General features: G+C 44.9%; 1 protein-coding gene across 1 annotated transcript in view; it reads right to left on the bottom strand.

Annotated features, from left to right (window-relative positions):
* Positions 1-17,545, bottom strand: part of INSR (insulin receptor) — a 1,116,918-nt gene that overhangs the window by 986,415 nt on the left and 112,958 nt on the right. The window contains exon 2 of the mRNA XM_069649227.1: positions 14,627-15,175. Within this exon, the coding sequence (XP_069505328.1) occupies positions 14,627-15,175 (549 nt within the window). The remainder of the gene's footprint in view (positions 1-14,626; positions 15,176-17,545) is intronic.

Genomic DNA, 17,545 nt, shown 5'->3' with positions numbered 1-17,545 from the left:
GGGGTAGCACCTAAAATGGCAGCCGTAGCAGGAACGGGCGCCATTTTGTCCTCATCTGAGGGGAACTGCGGCACGTGAGGAAGTGAGGCAGGGTCTTAATCTTAGCCTCAACATAAGGAACCTCGGCCGAGCCGGTACTATGAGGCCTGGAATTTTTTTGTGACATACCAACCGCCAACTGAGCCTTTGAAGGAAGGACCTGTGCCGGTAAAAGAAGAACTTTGCTTCTTTGCCCCCTTAACAGATCTGGTGTCACCACAAGAGCGGAACGGTGCGCTTTCACTGACAAAGCCTTGACCGGCCTCTCATAACTGTTGGTAGCTTTAGCCTCTGTACGAGGGACCTCGGACCCAGGTCCGGTAACAGCCTTTTCTGCGCGGGCCTCGAACATCCGTTCGGTAACTACAAGCCCAGACAAGGCCTCGGGGCGCACCCCGGTTTTGTTTTTGAGGGAAGCCGACAGAGAGGCCTCAGAGCAAACTCTGGTTCCCCACGACTCAGTAGAACTGGGTCTACAAACAGCCCCCACAGGAGGGGCCTCGGAGCGTACTCCGGTGTTCACAGGTCCCTTACGGAGATCCTCAGAAAACTCCAGTAGAATTATTAGGCCCAACGGGCACCTCAGGGTGAACCCCGTTATCAGAGCGATCAACGCCCCTCCCGGACCGAGAGGAACCCGGGAAGGTATCCCCCGGTCGGGGTGCCCTGAAAAGTAAAAAAACTTACTAGGCGTTTTTTCTTCTCGTCGATGAACGCCTGAAAATACGAAGGAGGAGTTTGTCGGAACACCTCCTCCCACCGCTCCAACCGACGCTGAAGTGCCCAACCGAAAGGGAGTCACAGTAAAAACAGGAGTCCCAACGGTGTTCCGGACCCAAACACTCTAAACAAAGAGGATGAGGATCCACCCTTGCGAAGCGACGGTGACACGATGAACAATCTGGAAAGTGTAATTTGAAAGACATAGACGGACTAGTAAACGAACGCTAGCGAGAACTAGAGAGGAAAAAAGGGAAGAAAATCTTCCGAGGATGCAAGCCGGCCCCGATCGAGCAGAGAAAAGGACTGATGGGCGATGCGCGCGGCGGAGCCAAGGTGTGCGGGGTTACGGCCGCGTGCCGGGCCCCGTGCAGGAAAGAGGAGGGGCACATTTTTGAAAAAAAAAAATGTGGGATGCTTTTTTTTACAAAGTGCTCTGGTCCCATCCCACAGGACGGAGAGATGTCCAACAAGTATGGAGGAAAGGGGACGGGATGTAGGAGTATGTGTCGCGGAATGGAGTGCGTGTGGCGGAATGGAGTGCGTGTGGCGGGGGCAAACAGGAGTGCGCGAGTGTGTCGAGCAGACCGGAGTGTGTAGGGCAAACAGACGCATGGAATTAATAAAAGTGCATAGAACGGACTGGAGCGCATAGAATTGCGTGACGTACATAGTATGGTTTGGAATGCAGGGAACAGTTGAAAGAGCATATAACCCATCATATCACACCCCACGCTTACTCTCTTCTTTACACTACCACTCAACTAGAACAGAGATATTATGACACCATTCGGTACAACTGTTCTCATATCAACATCTCCCGCTCACTCCACATCATTCTAAGTAAACACTGCTGGTTACACACCCCCAGCCAGGCGTTCTCCTCAGGCCTAATGCAGCCACACATTGTCTGGATAAATCCTGCCAGAACGAACACATACTCCTGATCTCTCAACCATCACACCTACCGCTAAGAATTCCTGGATGATTTCCAGGTCTCCATATTTCTGCACCCCTTGTGTGTCTTTTATTGCCAGTACTCGGCTACAGGGCCTTTCTAATTTAGCTGCCCTCGCCAGAAGTCTACCTGGGCGTTGTCCCTCGCCATATTGCCATACTGCGCATTTCCCCCAGAGAAAGGTCACCTCTCATTGTGCCAATTCGTTAAATAATTTCAACTGTTTTTTAATCTCCTCTTGTACTTTCAACATAGGGATAGTTGCCGCCGATTGCATGCTACGTATAGGGGCCTCTGTGTCTGTGAGCTCACTGCAAATTTGTTTCAGCACCACTGTTTCTCTCGAGATACGTTCACCTCTGATCGCACATTTAAAACCTTTCCACAGTACTGCTGATCACTCCACCGACCCCATGTTTATTTCAAAGAAATCTATTGCTCAAGGTAACCCCTCTTGAAACACCCCATCTGTTAGTCCCTCGCTCTTGAACACCCAGGGGGGGGGTCTCCCCCGGCCAGTCAGTTCCAGGGTAAGCAGTACCAGGGCATGGTCTGAAAGTGTATGTGCTATAATAGACACCTTGGGTACCTGCCCCATAATTGCCTGGGAGACTAAGAAGCAGTCCAACCTGGACACAAAGTTGTGGACAGAAGAGTGAAACACGTACCCTCTTTGCCCTGGATGCATAATTCTCCAAGCGTCCACCAAGTCCCAGGTCCAGTACATAACCTGTAATTTTCCTGTCGCTTTGGGGATGAGGCGGGGGAGCCCCCCCCCCCCCAGTTTGGTCCCAGTCAGGCTCCATGACCGTGTTCAAATCCCCCATCCAGATTACCTCTCCGGGAGCTAGTCCCTCTAGCGGCCGATGGCTCCAACCTAAAATCTCTATCGATTAGGGCCGTAGTAGTTGATCAGTGTATAAACTCGACCCTATATGGTGCCATGGACTACCAGGCACCTTTGTTCTTGTTCTTTAACCACACTGATCACTCGAAACTCCCCTTAGTTATGTGTAAAGACACACGCTCCTCTTGAGTAGGAGGAATAGGAGGAAAAATAGCAATAAGCAAGCTGTTCATTGATTGGCACCCGCATGATTTACAGAGCCGGTAAGCAACAGGTCAGAAGTGACAATCTGACCAAGCAGCAAAACGCTCACAGTATCGCCACTACTGCGACATCGTGGTAAGCCTTATTTAATCCGCACGACTTGACAGTACTGGCTGAAATGAGTTCTTTTCATTATTTCCATTTTTTAACATTTTCTTCGCTTTTTACAGTATCTGAGGGCAAACAGCATTCACACACACATGCTTCCATTGCAGGTTACTCACCACGATCTCCACAAACACTGCAGCTCAGGACCAAAGATGATCTTAGAATTTTCAAAGAGCCAACAGGTACCATTACAGCACAGTTGTTGATTTACTTATTTTTTTGCCTAAAATAGCATAATATGTGAGAATGAGAATATTACAGACCTTGATGTGGTAATGTACCCAACTTATTTTGTAGAAATCGCGCTGATGATGGACAGTGGTCCAAAATGCATCTGCGACATTGGCCTCTGTACCTCTAGCAAAGCACAAGAAGATTACATTTTTTTTATTATATACATTTGTTTTCTGGACAATTGTTGTTTCATACTCAAAAAATGCACTATATGAGTAATCACATTATTTCCCGATTGTAGTCTATTCTACCCCCATTTGGTGTCACAGGTCTGGTACATTCTCTTACCAGACAACTTTTCTTTATAAATAAAAATAGCGATGACATCCCCAATTTTTCCCAAGTTTTGATTCCCTGTTTTGTACCAAATGTTTCTCTTGTAGGAACGCCACCTCCATGTGATGTTGCTGCATGTACAACAGTACTTTACGTCTCTTGGAAGGAAAGTTCAGACCCCTCACATTCCAAGTCGTACACCTAAGTAACTTGTTCATACATTATCCATTTCTTATATATACTCACACCGGAATATTTGCCATGTCCCCCAAACTGAAACCCTCTGACATCCCTCTGACCGTCTCTGTAGTGCGAATCTTGAATTCTCTGTGCTATTATAACAGTAACCCCTTCAACCAAACTCACCCCACCCCGGCCCCCACCAGTTACACCAATATCTGCTGAATCCTGCCCTACCTACCCAATCTAACTTCAACTTCGGGCTCACGCATAGGGGCTAGCCAGGGCCAGCCGTCTGGGCAATCTGCAGTCTGGGAAATGCCCTGACCACCAGAGCACACTTATGTCCTCCCTCCCCCCCGCAGCAAACATTAACACAATTCCTGTATATGCAGCAGGCGGTTCCTGAAGCGTGGTTTCCTCTGCATCAGGGTGCCTTGGGCAGAGTCTCCAGGAATGTGTTTGTCTTTTCCTGGGTGTGGTCTTTCCTCCATGTTCCACTCTGAGTTTTGCTGGGAATAGCATAGTGTATTTTATGTCCCTTTGCCCGAGTCTTTTCTTGGTATCTATGAAGGTCTTCCTGGAGGACTGTACGTTGTAAGAGAAGTCCGGGAACAGCTGTATCTGTGCGTCAGGATATATCAAGGGGCCTTTATCACTGGCTTTGAAGAGGGCCATGTCCCTGTCCAGATAGTTCAGCAGCCTGGCGATAAGGAGTTGGGTGGGGGCTGCCGGGATGGGCATTCTCCCACTCGGGACACAGTGCGCCCTCTCCAATATGAATACTGCAGAGAATTCTCCATCTCCCAGGATCTCCTTCAGTAGAGTTTCCACAATGGCTTCCATATTGCGCTGGTCTGCTGCCTCCGGTATGCCCACAATCGATCAGTAGGTTATTGCGATGGGAATGAAATTCGAAATCACCTTTTTTATCTGCGAGTTCCTCAAGTGCTTTCTTGATCGTGACTAGGTCTCTCTGAGCTATCGTAGACTCCTTCTACTGTGGATACTCTACCCTCCACCTCATCTAGGCGATCCCCATATTTATCCCACTGCATTTGCATGTGGTCCACTTTGCAAGTGAGGGTATCCATTTTGCCATCTAATGATTGGATACTTGTTTGAACTTGACCCAGCATTGGTTTGATATCATTAAGGGCACCCCCTTGGTCCAAGGCAGTCAGTTGTTTAATTTGGTTTGCTGCTTACTCAACTTCTCTTGTTTGGACATCCTGCTTGAATTGTCCCTGGTCCTGCCTTGGTGTGTTAAAGGGCTTCCAGCTCCGAGTGCAGCTCACAAATTCTCAGTTGCGTTGCCTGCTAACCCCACTGGTAGGACTTCTCGCCAGGATCTAGAGGCTAGCAGGTCGCTGGGAGAGGCCCGGATTGCAGAGTGTCACTATCAATGTCCTTGCGCTTCAGTGCGTGGTTCCTGTCCAGTGCTGAGATGTGTTTGGCGCCAGCCCAGCTGCCTCGTCTCACTGCCGCTGGCACAATTGGTATATGGTAATGTTTATTTGTAAAGCGCCTATACACAAAGCAAGTGTTTCAAAGCGTTCAAGGAGGTAGGGAACAAGGGGAAAAAACAACAGTCATTCAGAGCCCTTGAATTTCTGAACGATACAAATCTGCACAGGCAGACTAAGTGTAAATAATATAATTAACAGTGTACATAACAGCAAATAGGTCTGACGACAATTCGGCAGTTTTTCCAAGTGCATTGAGGCGCCACATTGCCACAATGCAAAGAGGGGGACACAAAGGAAGAAAGATAGACAATCTTCAAGGCATCGAACTTTCAGATTGTGCAAGTGCACAGACTGTACAGGAGAGGTGTGCGGGCGGAGGACAAGTGCACAGGGTTTGGGGGGGGGGGCAAGTGCACCCAGTCACCAGGGGCAGCGCCTCTATATATACTGGCTCCAGCATCAAGGCCTGCATAGAGGCATCCAGCAGAGCCGTGCTACACCCCCTGTGTCAGAAAGGTTTCCGAAGGGAGTCATATCAAAGATGAGGAATCCATGGGAGAAAAGAGCCAATTAGAAGCAGACACTTGTTTCGACCAGGCACAGGAAAGGCTCCCAGTTTACCTACATACAGCCCTCCGAGTATCTCAGACAGTATTAGCTTAAGAACGATAACAAGTGCAGCTGAAAGATAACAAATTATCAAGTATATTTGGTCAATAGACACATATTTAGATATATTTTGACAACCTGTAACAGAATTTTTAAGGGCATTGGATATCTCACCAAAAACCAGGTAAGAGTGAATCTTGGGCTAGTGACAAAGTGCTGAGAAGGGTGCCAAGCTTTTTTGAGGACGCTGTAGGAGAAGCTGTAGTTTTGATGTAATATGCTGCTAATCATGTTAGATGAGATGGCCGTCTTTACACCGGCAAACAACAAAGTTGAAAAAAAGAAGAAATGTTCATAAAATGAGTTTCGATGAGAGAAAGTGTCGTGCATGTGCCATAGCAAACAAGTAAATTCAGTGGTGTGCCATTTTACAAAGGACAGGACAAGAGGAAAGTTGGAAGGTTGGGGTGCAAAAGGGAGCAGTATTTCAAAGGGGACGCTCCCATTAACCATCAAAAAATCAGAGGTAGCAGTGGAGCAATGGGGCAGAAAACAAACGGCAAAGATGGGAGCAGTGGAGCAACGAAGTGGTGGAATCAAATAAGGAGAAGAGGGGGGTCGGGTAGAGGGTTGCAGGCAGGGAAGCAGAGACCGAGCGTAAGGAAGCAAATGTGGGGACAGAGACGCAAATAAGAGAACCGTCAGGATGCAGAGCGTCAAAAGAATGGTAATTAAACAATGACAAATCATCTGAATGGAAGCGATTCAATATGGCACGTGGGAAAATGCGATTGTCAGGCAGAGAATTTGTCATTTTAACATAAGAACCCTGTAAAGTATGGCAGACTTGCAAAGGATTGGATCGCTTTCAAAAAGGGCATTCATAAGAGGACTAAAACATCATGACATTTAGGCTGTAATCATTTATTTAAAGAGGCAAACTTCTGTCCACTCAGGTAGATACCCATTTCACTTAAGGCAAGAATCATCATGGGTATACTAGAAAGGAAAAGAAAAACGGTCATATTGAACTGTAATCAACAGGACTTCCTGAAATATTGCTCTCACCGAGAACGGGCAAATCTAATTTTCAGCACCACATTTTGAGCAACATTTCCCCAGGTACACTTGCCATAGTCCACCCCAACAAGAGTGACATTGAGGCCCAAGTCTGCCCTGGTGGAAAATACTCAGAACACCAGCGCAGGCTAGAGTGACTCCTCACTGGTCCTGAATCCTACTACCAAAAGCCTGCCAGCAGAGCGGTTTTAGGCCTTGACCAGGCTACAGAGTCTTTGTCACAGGCACTTCCTGCCTTGGAACCATTGCACCATTCATGCAAATGGTATACAGAATGGAGCTGCGAACTACCTTAATATTTGTGTCTGAATGGGTGGGTGCAAAGAATGCGGATTAAAAAGTGTGTGCAGATGTGTGCCTCTTCTTCCTTTCTATTGAATTTCTATTTTCTCCCATTTTGATTTTCCATTTCCCTTCTTTTTCCATTTAAGGTTTTTCGCATTTTTTACTTCAATTTTTGCTAACATTTCAGAACGTTTCTAGTTGCAGGGATCGAGTACCCGATTATAGCCTGAAAGGGCATGTTTATCTTAATAAATGCACCTAGCAGGAGATAAACCTAGTCGTGTCACACAAACATTCCTCTAGGACACTAACATGATGTGGCTAGCTATGTAAAGGTGCATTTAGGGACAGTTAATGCATAATGCATCATATAATGGCCAAAATGTACAGTTTAAATCGCATGTGGAAATTAGTTTTGCGACACACAATACACTAGCTCCTGCTTACTCCATAACGTCCGTTAACCTGTTACTGTACCACTAAAGGCTCTGTGCTCGTGTTAAGCCTGCCATCGAACATTGGTCTGTAATGTTTACCCTGAGTGTTCTAAACCCAATGTGTATGGCTCTACTTTAGTAGCAGATTCATACACTTAGTCATAGGTGGAAATGCTCATGATATCTGTATTTCAATCCCTGAAAGTAAAACACAATATTTTCTGAATTGATAGATATATATCTCCTTTACATTTGCTACCTTTCATTTCGATTTTATTTTCAGAAGCAGTTTAACTTCTAAGATCGGCCATGAACTGTTACACACTTGTACCTTAGTCCTGTTGTGTTGTTCCTTTTGCAAACTGGCAGATTACTACTTCCACAATGAAATGGATCTGGGTTGCAAATAAACACTACGTATCCCTAGAGGAGTTTCCTTTATGGAACAATATAGTGCTCAAATCTTAGTACAAATTTGTGAGGCAGTGGGGTCGTTTTATAGAATGTTGATCATGTACTAAACCATTTCTTGACACTTGGATAATAATCATTGCAAAAAAGAGATTCCTTTAGGCAATAAGGTGACGTTTGCACAAAGGACTCTTCAATCCATGTTTTAGATGCTTCAGTTGAACGTGCATTTTTTTTTATTGTGATATGTTCATTTTCTACATAAAAATGGCACGTCCCTAGTTTATTCCCTTTGGTTACTTTAGCAGTATTGTAAAGTACCATACAAGCAACCAACATAACTTCACATAAACTCATCTACTTCTGTTACTTTCTTGCTCTATTTTGGCCTAAAAAGAGTGAAAGAAATATGTAATTAGTTTAAGGTGTATGTGGTACATAGCCCCACCATCAGCATGTATTCATATCACAGTCTGCTGTAGAAAACAGTTCTGCAATAATTGAAAGTGATCTCTGAAACACGTTACGTTTCTTTACCAATTCTCAGCGAATGTCTTCTCTTGACCCCTTAAATGCCAAGGGTGAGTTTGTTCGTCCTGAATTCCCGTAGGAAATCAATGTAGGCACACAGCCACTCCCGCAATTAAGCCCAATAGGCAAGAGAACTAGGTCACCTCATGCATCTCCTATGCTGTCCAACGACCACATTGGTGTGCCAGGGAAGGTAGTGTATTACCCTCGAAAATATCATCGGATACTACCATCCATTTTTTAGGTTTTGGCTCAGTTATTTCTTTAGTGGTATCTGTGTAGCTAAACACTTTTGCTATGGATATTGTTAGATGGCAAATATGTATGCATATACATTCCCTTAAGTTATGTATTTCCTCCTTTTTTAGGTTTCTGGCATTGACCTTTGATGAAAGACTAACAAATAAACATAAAGAGTCTTGGATATCCCAGTTTTTACAGAATTATTGGTTTTGCGCGACACTTTATCCGACATGTGTTTGATTTGTGTTAAATTAGTGATTGTCGTCAGCCACTGTAGTTTATAGATGTTATTCGTTGTAGTGACACTCTTACGTCTCATCCATAATTCCCTTTCCTCCATACCTTTGGGATCACTATTCCACAGAGGCAGGACCAGAGCCTTTGTTGCCCATAACAAAAATAATATCTTCATTTTACCGTGAAGGTAGGCGGCGTATGAGCGACCTAGGTCTAAAATCTCATTCGCCCGTCAGTCAGTCCTTTTCCAACCGCATAGGCCATATCGGAGAGCAAACGTTTTAGTGAACGCAGGCTATGAACGAGAAGTACAGTAGTCACACTGATTAATAACTATGGTTCCTCCTTTATCCCTTCCAATTTACACCATACTTAAAACATTACCAGGCAACGGTAATCCAAAAGAAAGGATGGATCTGTGCCTAATCTAGGCAAAGAAAATCTACAGGACAGCTGAACAAATTACTACTCGGCCCTGAAAATTCATCCATACAGTAATGTCTTAACAGCTGACGGAATTGCCAGATTGCCAGCTTTGTAAAGTACGTCCCAAGGAGCAAGTCTTTGATAAGCCACAGTCAATGCTTTAGCCCTTACCTCGTGAACATGAAGGCCCTTTCGCAAAGGCGGATTTCGTATAGGACTATTTAGCATACAAGAAACCACCTGAAGAGCAATAGTATCTTTATACAAGTTCTTTCCCTTAAAGGACCCATCAAAAATTACAAAAGGTGTCGGTCAATAGCAAGAAAAAAAATCCTATCCAGGGGAACAGGCTCCAAACTTGGCAGTCGTCACTGGCTATTGGCTAGTAATAATTGACTTTTGGCAAATAAGTAATTGTGTGCTGCGTTTATGTGGATAACTGAGGGGGGCGAGGGACTTTTTATGCCTGGCCTGTAGCTTCTAACTTGAAATCTTTAGCCCTCCAGATAAAAAAAGTGTTCTCCTGACATCCAAATTGTGGACACCCTTTTAAGAAATCACTTGGTTAAGATGAAATTCAGAGAACCTTCAGAACAAAAGGGTGGGTTCTCAGAACCATTCTCTACTTGCGAAAAAACAGTCAAAGGATCAGGAGAAGACATGTTTTTAATCCACTACTCTGGTTGCTGACATAGCCACCATAAAAGAGTATTCCCAAACACCAGCTTGATGTTGCATGTAGCCATGTTCAAAAGGCTTATTAACCAAGCGGCTATGATCACTTAAGGTCCAAAGAGGGGTGAACATTCTTCCAGGATGGTTGAGATGGACTAACCATTCAAAATACCAGCTTGCCAGAGGTGAAATTTAAGAGGTGGGAAAAGGTCAAAAGCTTCAGCAGATTCATCAACATCAGATCCAGACACCAAAAGCTGGCTGGCCAGGGTGCGATCAATATCCTTGCATGAGGCTTTAGAACTTGGAAAAGATGCTTCTCAAGGACAGAAGTGGGTGCAAAGGAGGTGGTTCAGGCAAAGTACAAAGTCAACCAAAGTGGGTTGCCACGAGGGTTCGTGCATCGAAGGATCTACAGAGAAATGGTGGGGGGGAAACTAGAGGGTGGAAAGAAACTGTAGGATGAAGATACTTGCTCATGGGGGCAGACCATTCCAGTGCCGACTGGGAAGCAACCCTTAGCATGGTCCTCTCCCCTAGAGCTTCCTTGTTAAGAGGCTTCTGAGAAGGCAAAGCCACTGTATCCAAACTCTTCATGGCTGCTTTCCACCACCACATGGGGTCTTGAATGCCTTTTTGGGCATTGGTTAAAATGTACAGCAGAAACCGAAGGTTCTTTTATGGGACCTCGGTGAAAGGCTTATTGCCTGGGTTACTTCTCTTATCTTTCTAGTAGGAATAATGGTCTCTGTTGGATCTCTACTCTGAATGCAGACTCAGGTTATGGCACCCAGATCTCTTCTTTGAAACAATCACGGCCACCATAACAGTGATACATTTTTCTATAATCAATCTAGGGGGGAATACTACCTGGATCACCTCTTCCTGCTTGTTGCAATGTGGTACCTCATTCATCCTTCAGACACAGTAATGCTGGCTCACTTCTAAAGGATAGAGAGCCCAGCTCTCTGCTCAAAAGTCTCAAGCCTTCAATGATGCTCAGTCGTCTCGGCTTTTAAGAACCAATAGCATTTTCCAGCCTGCAAGGTTTCCCCAAGACCTCCAATTCTTACTCCTCCACCAGCCTGCATAGGCGAACCTAGATCTAACTATTTGCTTCACTGGAGTGAAGATCCTGCTCCCGGCACCATTGTAGCTCACTGGTCCCAGGTTGACTACCTCGCTTTCTCTGCCTCTCTCTGACCTTATCCCTCCAAGGCAGATTCCTGATGGCTCCACATTGGCAGCTATCTAGCCTTCCCTGTGGAATCTTTGGATAGACTCAGATTGCGTGCGATTATTTGTCCCGGCTTTAGCAGCAATGCGGCTGCACAAGGCTTAAGACGACGTAGAGCCGAGCTTGGGTTCAGGCCGAAGTTCCCCTTTCGGCTCCGATCTGGTGTCTCTGGGCTCTTCTATGACCTCCAGAACCGCTGGCATCAGCAACGCCGACTTCTACAATACAGACTTTGCTTGCACTGTAGACCTTTCTGGTAACTGAATATGGGTATCCTGGCCTGCATAAAGAATTCTGCAGGGCTGCATTGGAAATCGCACAATCTTCCATTTCTGCTCCTGGGTCGGTTTAGCATTTTTCTGCGAGGGTGTCTTCTGACACTCTGGACCCTGTCATGCTTTGCCTACAGGGTTTATGGAGATTAGGACTTTGGAAACAGTGCAAAGATGCCTTGCCGTAAACGAAATCTTCAGAGTCTTAGTCATAAGACTTGTAGAGGGGAATGGACTAGGAGGGGTTATTGCAACGGGAAAATAACACAAGGGTACCTCCAAGAGCCACTGGTCCCCAGCAAGAGATCACCGACCGACAGCAGGCGCCTAAGAAGCTACTGACCATGAACCACCGAGGAGGGACACACGGAACTATGCAGAGAACAAAGGCTACTGCCAGAATGTACCTTTAAAGTCCCACTACTATCTGTGAGGGCGTAATACAGGCGTCTAGCTTATAGTGGGCACAGAGAGCAGCATGGAAGCAGATTTCAAGTTGTGCCTGTATTGCTTTCTTTTTGTAGACTACATTTTATTACGTTCACCCTTTTATCAGGCGTTTTGGACCCGTTGAAAGCCTTCTAGTAGCTTGGCTACCTTTCTTGATGAAACTAGCCTTATCACCAAAACTTAAAGAAAGACTTTCATCTGAGAAATTGGTTCTACGATCTTCCCCCACACACACTGCACTCATTACACAAAGGGCCACACATGTGGGGAGGAATGGAGCGTAACAGATGCTTGGATCCCTGCTTTACAAAAGTAATATTTCAGTATAATTTGGCGCAACACATTTAAAGAAAAATAATGACAGTCCTTGTGGCAAAACATACTGGCGTAACGTCCCTGCGCCGAAATGGCTGTGTCAAACCGGCTTCTGCAGCGAAAACATCTGCGCCAAATCAGCCTGGGCTGAACGGACTGCGCCAACAGGTCCTGCTCCGTTAAAAGAAGATCTCGTCTCTATTAAGGGGAGGAAGGATAGCTCAGTCTTGGAACCAAGACAACGCAGTGCAACACAAGTTTGAATCCCCATCCCGTGCTTAGAAACCACTTCTTGGTATTAAGCTTGTTATAACTTAACTATTATAAAGATAATATTCTATGCTTAACAGTAAAGAAAAATCACATAACCACAATTTCTATTTTCCCAGTAAAAATGAAGTATATAACAAACACTACTCGTTATCTGCACCTTTGTAAAAACCAAACAGCCTCAGCTGTGAGTTGTGTGGTACGTGATCGTGAACCAATTTGTTGCACTCAAATAGGTTTCCAGTAGACCATGGTCTAGCAATTAGTAGGTCGGCATACCAATGGCAGCAAGTAAGCCGTGCAGAAAGCCGAGGCAGCACAGCAATTAGCAGAAAATGACACTTGGCCTGAAAGGACGCTGCTGGGAAGAAAGAGGTTACAGTGGAAGATGTAGCGGGACAAAAATCGTGTTAAGCAGGGTTGCAGAGTTTGGAGGGAAAGCCAGGGTGCGCCTTTCCGAAAAGAAACAACCGTTTGCTTGCTGGCAGCATACAGTCTGTGGCGATTGGTCCACTACTGAAAGGGGTGGGAGGCGCCATTCAGAGTAACACCGCATGCAATGTAACATTACAGTATTGTGGCAGTTTTATTGATACAGAGATGTAAACTGGCGCTATCTCAGACAAACGCCATGTGTGCATTGATAGGATTGTGATAACAAGGGAGTGTTTCGATTTAAACAATAGAAAAACGAATCCACGTGTGAATAAGAAGAGGGAAATTGTTGCATATATCAGTAGATAAAATAAGAGTTGCCAGTGGCATGAATTCGCAATGATGACGCTGCACATTATAATTTAGAGCAAAGATAAATAACTTTTGGTGGCTGGTGACACAATTATTCAGATTTCTTGTACAATTCAGAGAATAAGTCACATTAGCGTACCCAAAAGCCGCAAGTTGACAAATATCTCATACAAGTTACAGAGGAATTCTGCTGCATCCGGTTGGAAGAAGCTCCAGGAAGGCCTTTCAGTTCCTTAATGCAAATTATGGTGGCGGGTTTGTGCCACCAATGATTAACTACGTGACCTGTGTTCTTGAACAATGACCTTTTGATGGTTGCACATACAACTGCATCCAACGAATCATTCCACTGCATTGTGATGGATTTGCTTCATGTGCCAAACCGGACTATTAATCCCTCTAATAATTCCCACCAGATCCTTGGGTGTATTATACCTACAGTGCTAGCTCCTGGGCACAATGCATACAAGTTATAGGCACAGTAACTGCCCAGTGCTACTGGGAGTGAACTGAGAAGTTCCATATGCCCAGAAGTAACACTGCATTGAAAGACATTTTGCGGGACCAAATGCATTGTACTCTGTTTTAAACTACTGCGCTGCCTATGTGGCAGACACTCCTCAATGCAAATACTTAGAAGATGTAGTTAAGAATTCGTGGAAAGGACAAACGATATTGATTAAAGGGAAACTGAGCCTAATGATTGAAATTTTTGAAATAATGTTCCTACCGATACAAATCCACAGAGTGCTCTATTGCCCCATTCTCTAGCTCAGAGTTTTGAAAATCACCTTGAAAGTGCTTTGATCAGTGTTCTTCCCCAAGACTACACAATCGAAGTGAAGGTGTGTGTGAAGGTGTGTGGAGAGAACCATATAGATGACTCCAGCAGCTCCCTAGTGATGTGGTGGTGATGTGAGGCCCCTGGACACCGTGTCACAGGAAGTGTGATGGTGAGGAGGGGGATTTACATGTGTGTGCGGGACCAAATTGTGTTCGGATTAGATGAAATTAAGATTCTATCCAAATGTTAGCATTTCCACAATTACACGCAATAAAATAAAATATTTTAGGGTGGCCCACGCAGCTCAGACTTTTTGCTATAGTTTACAGGTACATTTATTAACTCAATTTTAGAGAATTACTGCTTTCAGAACTATTCAAACATTTTGCTTCAGCAGACATCCAACAAAAAAGAATGCTTTAGAGTACACATACAGGACACAGGAAGACGGGAGGGCAACTGGTTTTCTTACTCCAACTGCAGAATCATTTCATAGCAAAAATAGCTTCTCAATCTCCTTACCTTGTTGACAGTGGTCCTGTGTCCAGCAGCGTTCCAGGTACATGCCATTGATCATAGTGGTGGGACAGCTGCTTTTCCCCTTCATGGCACCGGGACACACGTCGCCGCATTCCTTAACATCCTTGTTGGAATCAATAAAGTTGTCCTCCACCGACTCGAGGATATGAGACCAGTCGATGGTGGACAAGTAGCAGAGCTCATCGTTCTTTTCGATGCGTACAGAGCCTCGAATGATGCTTGTCAGGCTGTACAGACCAACTTCCTTAAGGTGCACCATCTCATAGATGACAAGGGCATAGTTGAAGAAAAGGTGTGTCCCGCGTATGACTGTGAGGTTCGGGAATAAGTTCTTTAGGCTCTCCAGTCCATAGACCCGAAAGAGAAGCAGGTAGTTGGTAATCATTGTAAGCTTGGGGAAGCGTAGGTTTTGGAAGTCTTCAGATTTAGTGGAGAACAAGAGCAGGATTTGCAGGTGCCCCTCAATCACTGTGCAATTTTCCAACAGGTTGAATTGGGTCAGATTGTTCCGAATGTCAATGCTGGGACAAACTAAAAATCAGAAAAGTAAAAACATTAAAAAATTAAAAAAGGCATGAATATGTGTTAACATTATGTTTCAAGAGAGCGATGATTCACAATTAACCACAATATAATCAATTTCATTATCAACGTGCATTTCCTTCTGTCACGGAATAAGGGACTGCTGCTTTGAGAAACATGACTAATCAGAGCGTGTAAAGTCCTGCACTTAAAATCTGCACAAACATATCTGTGTGGGGATCATTGTTAGATATCGACAACCCGAACCTCTCCCCATATCATACATGGAAAGAGCAGAGTTATGCGCTACTTCGTTTATGTGCTAATATTGTTTGGGCAAGCAATGGTTATTTAAAATGTGTGTCATGTTCTGTGTGACATGTGCAGAAACCGGAAATGGCTGTGGTGCAGGAGCGAGCCACAAAGGTACAAAAATAGTAAAACTCGCCAACAAAATGGCAAGGGCTACAAGAAGGGAGGGACCACTGCAAATCTGTAGAGCATGGCAGGCAAGGACTGAGTTAGGACCAGCGAGTAGAAAGCTGAAGAGTCTTTCCACCAAAATCAGGGGGGTGGCAGAAATTAAATCACAATTCTCCCATTGACATCATAAAACGTGACAATTTATCCCATTGTCTAGAAATTGTTGTGCAGCTATTCTTTACTGAAAACTCGAGGCTGCTGCATGCAGATCTACATTGATTGCAAGTGCAAACAAATAGAAAACATTTTTTACAATTAAGTTTGGCTTTCATTCATTAAAAAAAAAAAAAAAAAATCAGTAATTAGATAGGTTAAATTGCAAAGATGCCCACATGGTTGCCAGCAGCATTTGGGATTTTATTCATGCATTTATTACATTTATATAGCACCCAGACCCAGAGGTATCACAGTGAACAGTAAAAACAGATGGCAGTGAATACAAAGTTATGCAATATCATAGTACTCAAGGTGTGAGACCATACAAAGGGTCACAAACCTAGGGGTGTATCAAGAACACACTCCTTTTAAGTCCCCACCTCATGGTATGGGGGGTTACTTCAGGTATGTAAGCAGACATGAGCAACACAATGGATGTGGCGCAGCAGAGAGAAAAAGTAAAGTCATTGCAGGTATGTTACAGGTTTAGCATTAGGCGAAGAGACAACGTAAGGTGTGTTACAGACATACAGGTAAACAGAGTCAAAATAGGTGTGGAGCACAGTCCGGGGAAGCCTCACCTCATGGTGGGAGGGGGCTACATTGGAAAAATACAGATGAGCATATAGTCAACGTAGGCCGTAAAGAATGGATCATGGTGCTGTCCTGGAGTGGATAGGAGAGGTCAAGTGCTGCTGCCACGTAAGTGAGTCTAACGGCAGACAGTGGAACGTTATCAACCCATTGAGAAGAAATAAATGTCATGATGGTGCTTGACACAAGAAGGCATAGTAGCTGCTGGTGTTTGAGCAGCGAGTGGGGTGGTAATATTGTAGTTCGAGTACTGGGTGGGTGAGTGAAAAGAACCAAGTTCAGAACCAAGGTAGGGCAGGATGAGGGATGGATGGTTAAAGCAAGGTGGTATTATGGTGCAGTGTGTTTTCAATACGGATATTGTGACTCCAAAGAGGCAATAATAAAGTCACGAGTGGACGATGTTACTGGGCGCAAGGCTGTAAAAATGGCTTGCGCGGGTGGTAATCTTCTTACCTTTGTGATCAATGTGTTGAGCGACAGGCACCTCCAGTTGCCCGAGAGTGTGTGACAGGGTCCACAGATCGTATGCATGATGCGTCAGATATGGTACTGTGGTTGATGCGATTAGCATGTTCAGGGATGAGGTAGTTGAAAGGAAAGCGGCATCCCGGTGTAGCAGCCATGCCTGGACAGGCCAAGACAGCATACATGTCTAACCTCCGGGTTTAGCCCAAAGACTTAGGATTTTCACGCTCTTCTCCGGGTCCCCGGGGAAGAGCGTTGAGTGACCAGGTTTTGAAAGTACTGCTATCTGCTGACAATCTGCTGTACTGCACACCTCCAGTGCGAGGCCTGGTCTATACCCGAGGATCTCACAAAGAAAAAAGCAACTTTCAACGTTTGCTGCTGTCTCCCAAGACAGAACGTCCGTTAAGAAAATAACACATTAGAGCTTTGTTCTCTATGGAAAACCGTTTCAACACTAAATTTTCAGCTTGAGCAAACGCAATGGATTTGGAAAGATAAACCCAGAAATAAAATGTGCCTGCTTTCTAATCTAATCTAAAGAATTGTTCAATCATGCCAGCACGCACGCCGGCCTCAGAGCGCTCACAGGACGAAACGAACAAAAAACACCAAAAGGGATCCTGAAACAGTAATATAGGAACAATAGAAGAATGGATTCCTAAATTCCCCCTCCAT

The sequence above is a fragment of the Ambystoma mexicanum genome, chromosome 1p (assembly GCF_040938575.1).
Source record: "Ambystoma mexicanum isolate Mex_15411 chromosome 1p, UKY_AmexF1_1, whole genome shotgun sequence".
NCBI lineage: Eukaryota > Metazoa > Chordata > Amphibia > Caudata > Ambystomatidae > Ambystoma > Ambystoma mexicanum.
This window is presented reverse-complemented; position numbering and strand designations above follow the sequence as displayed.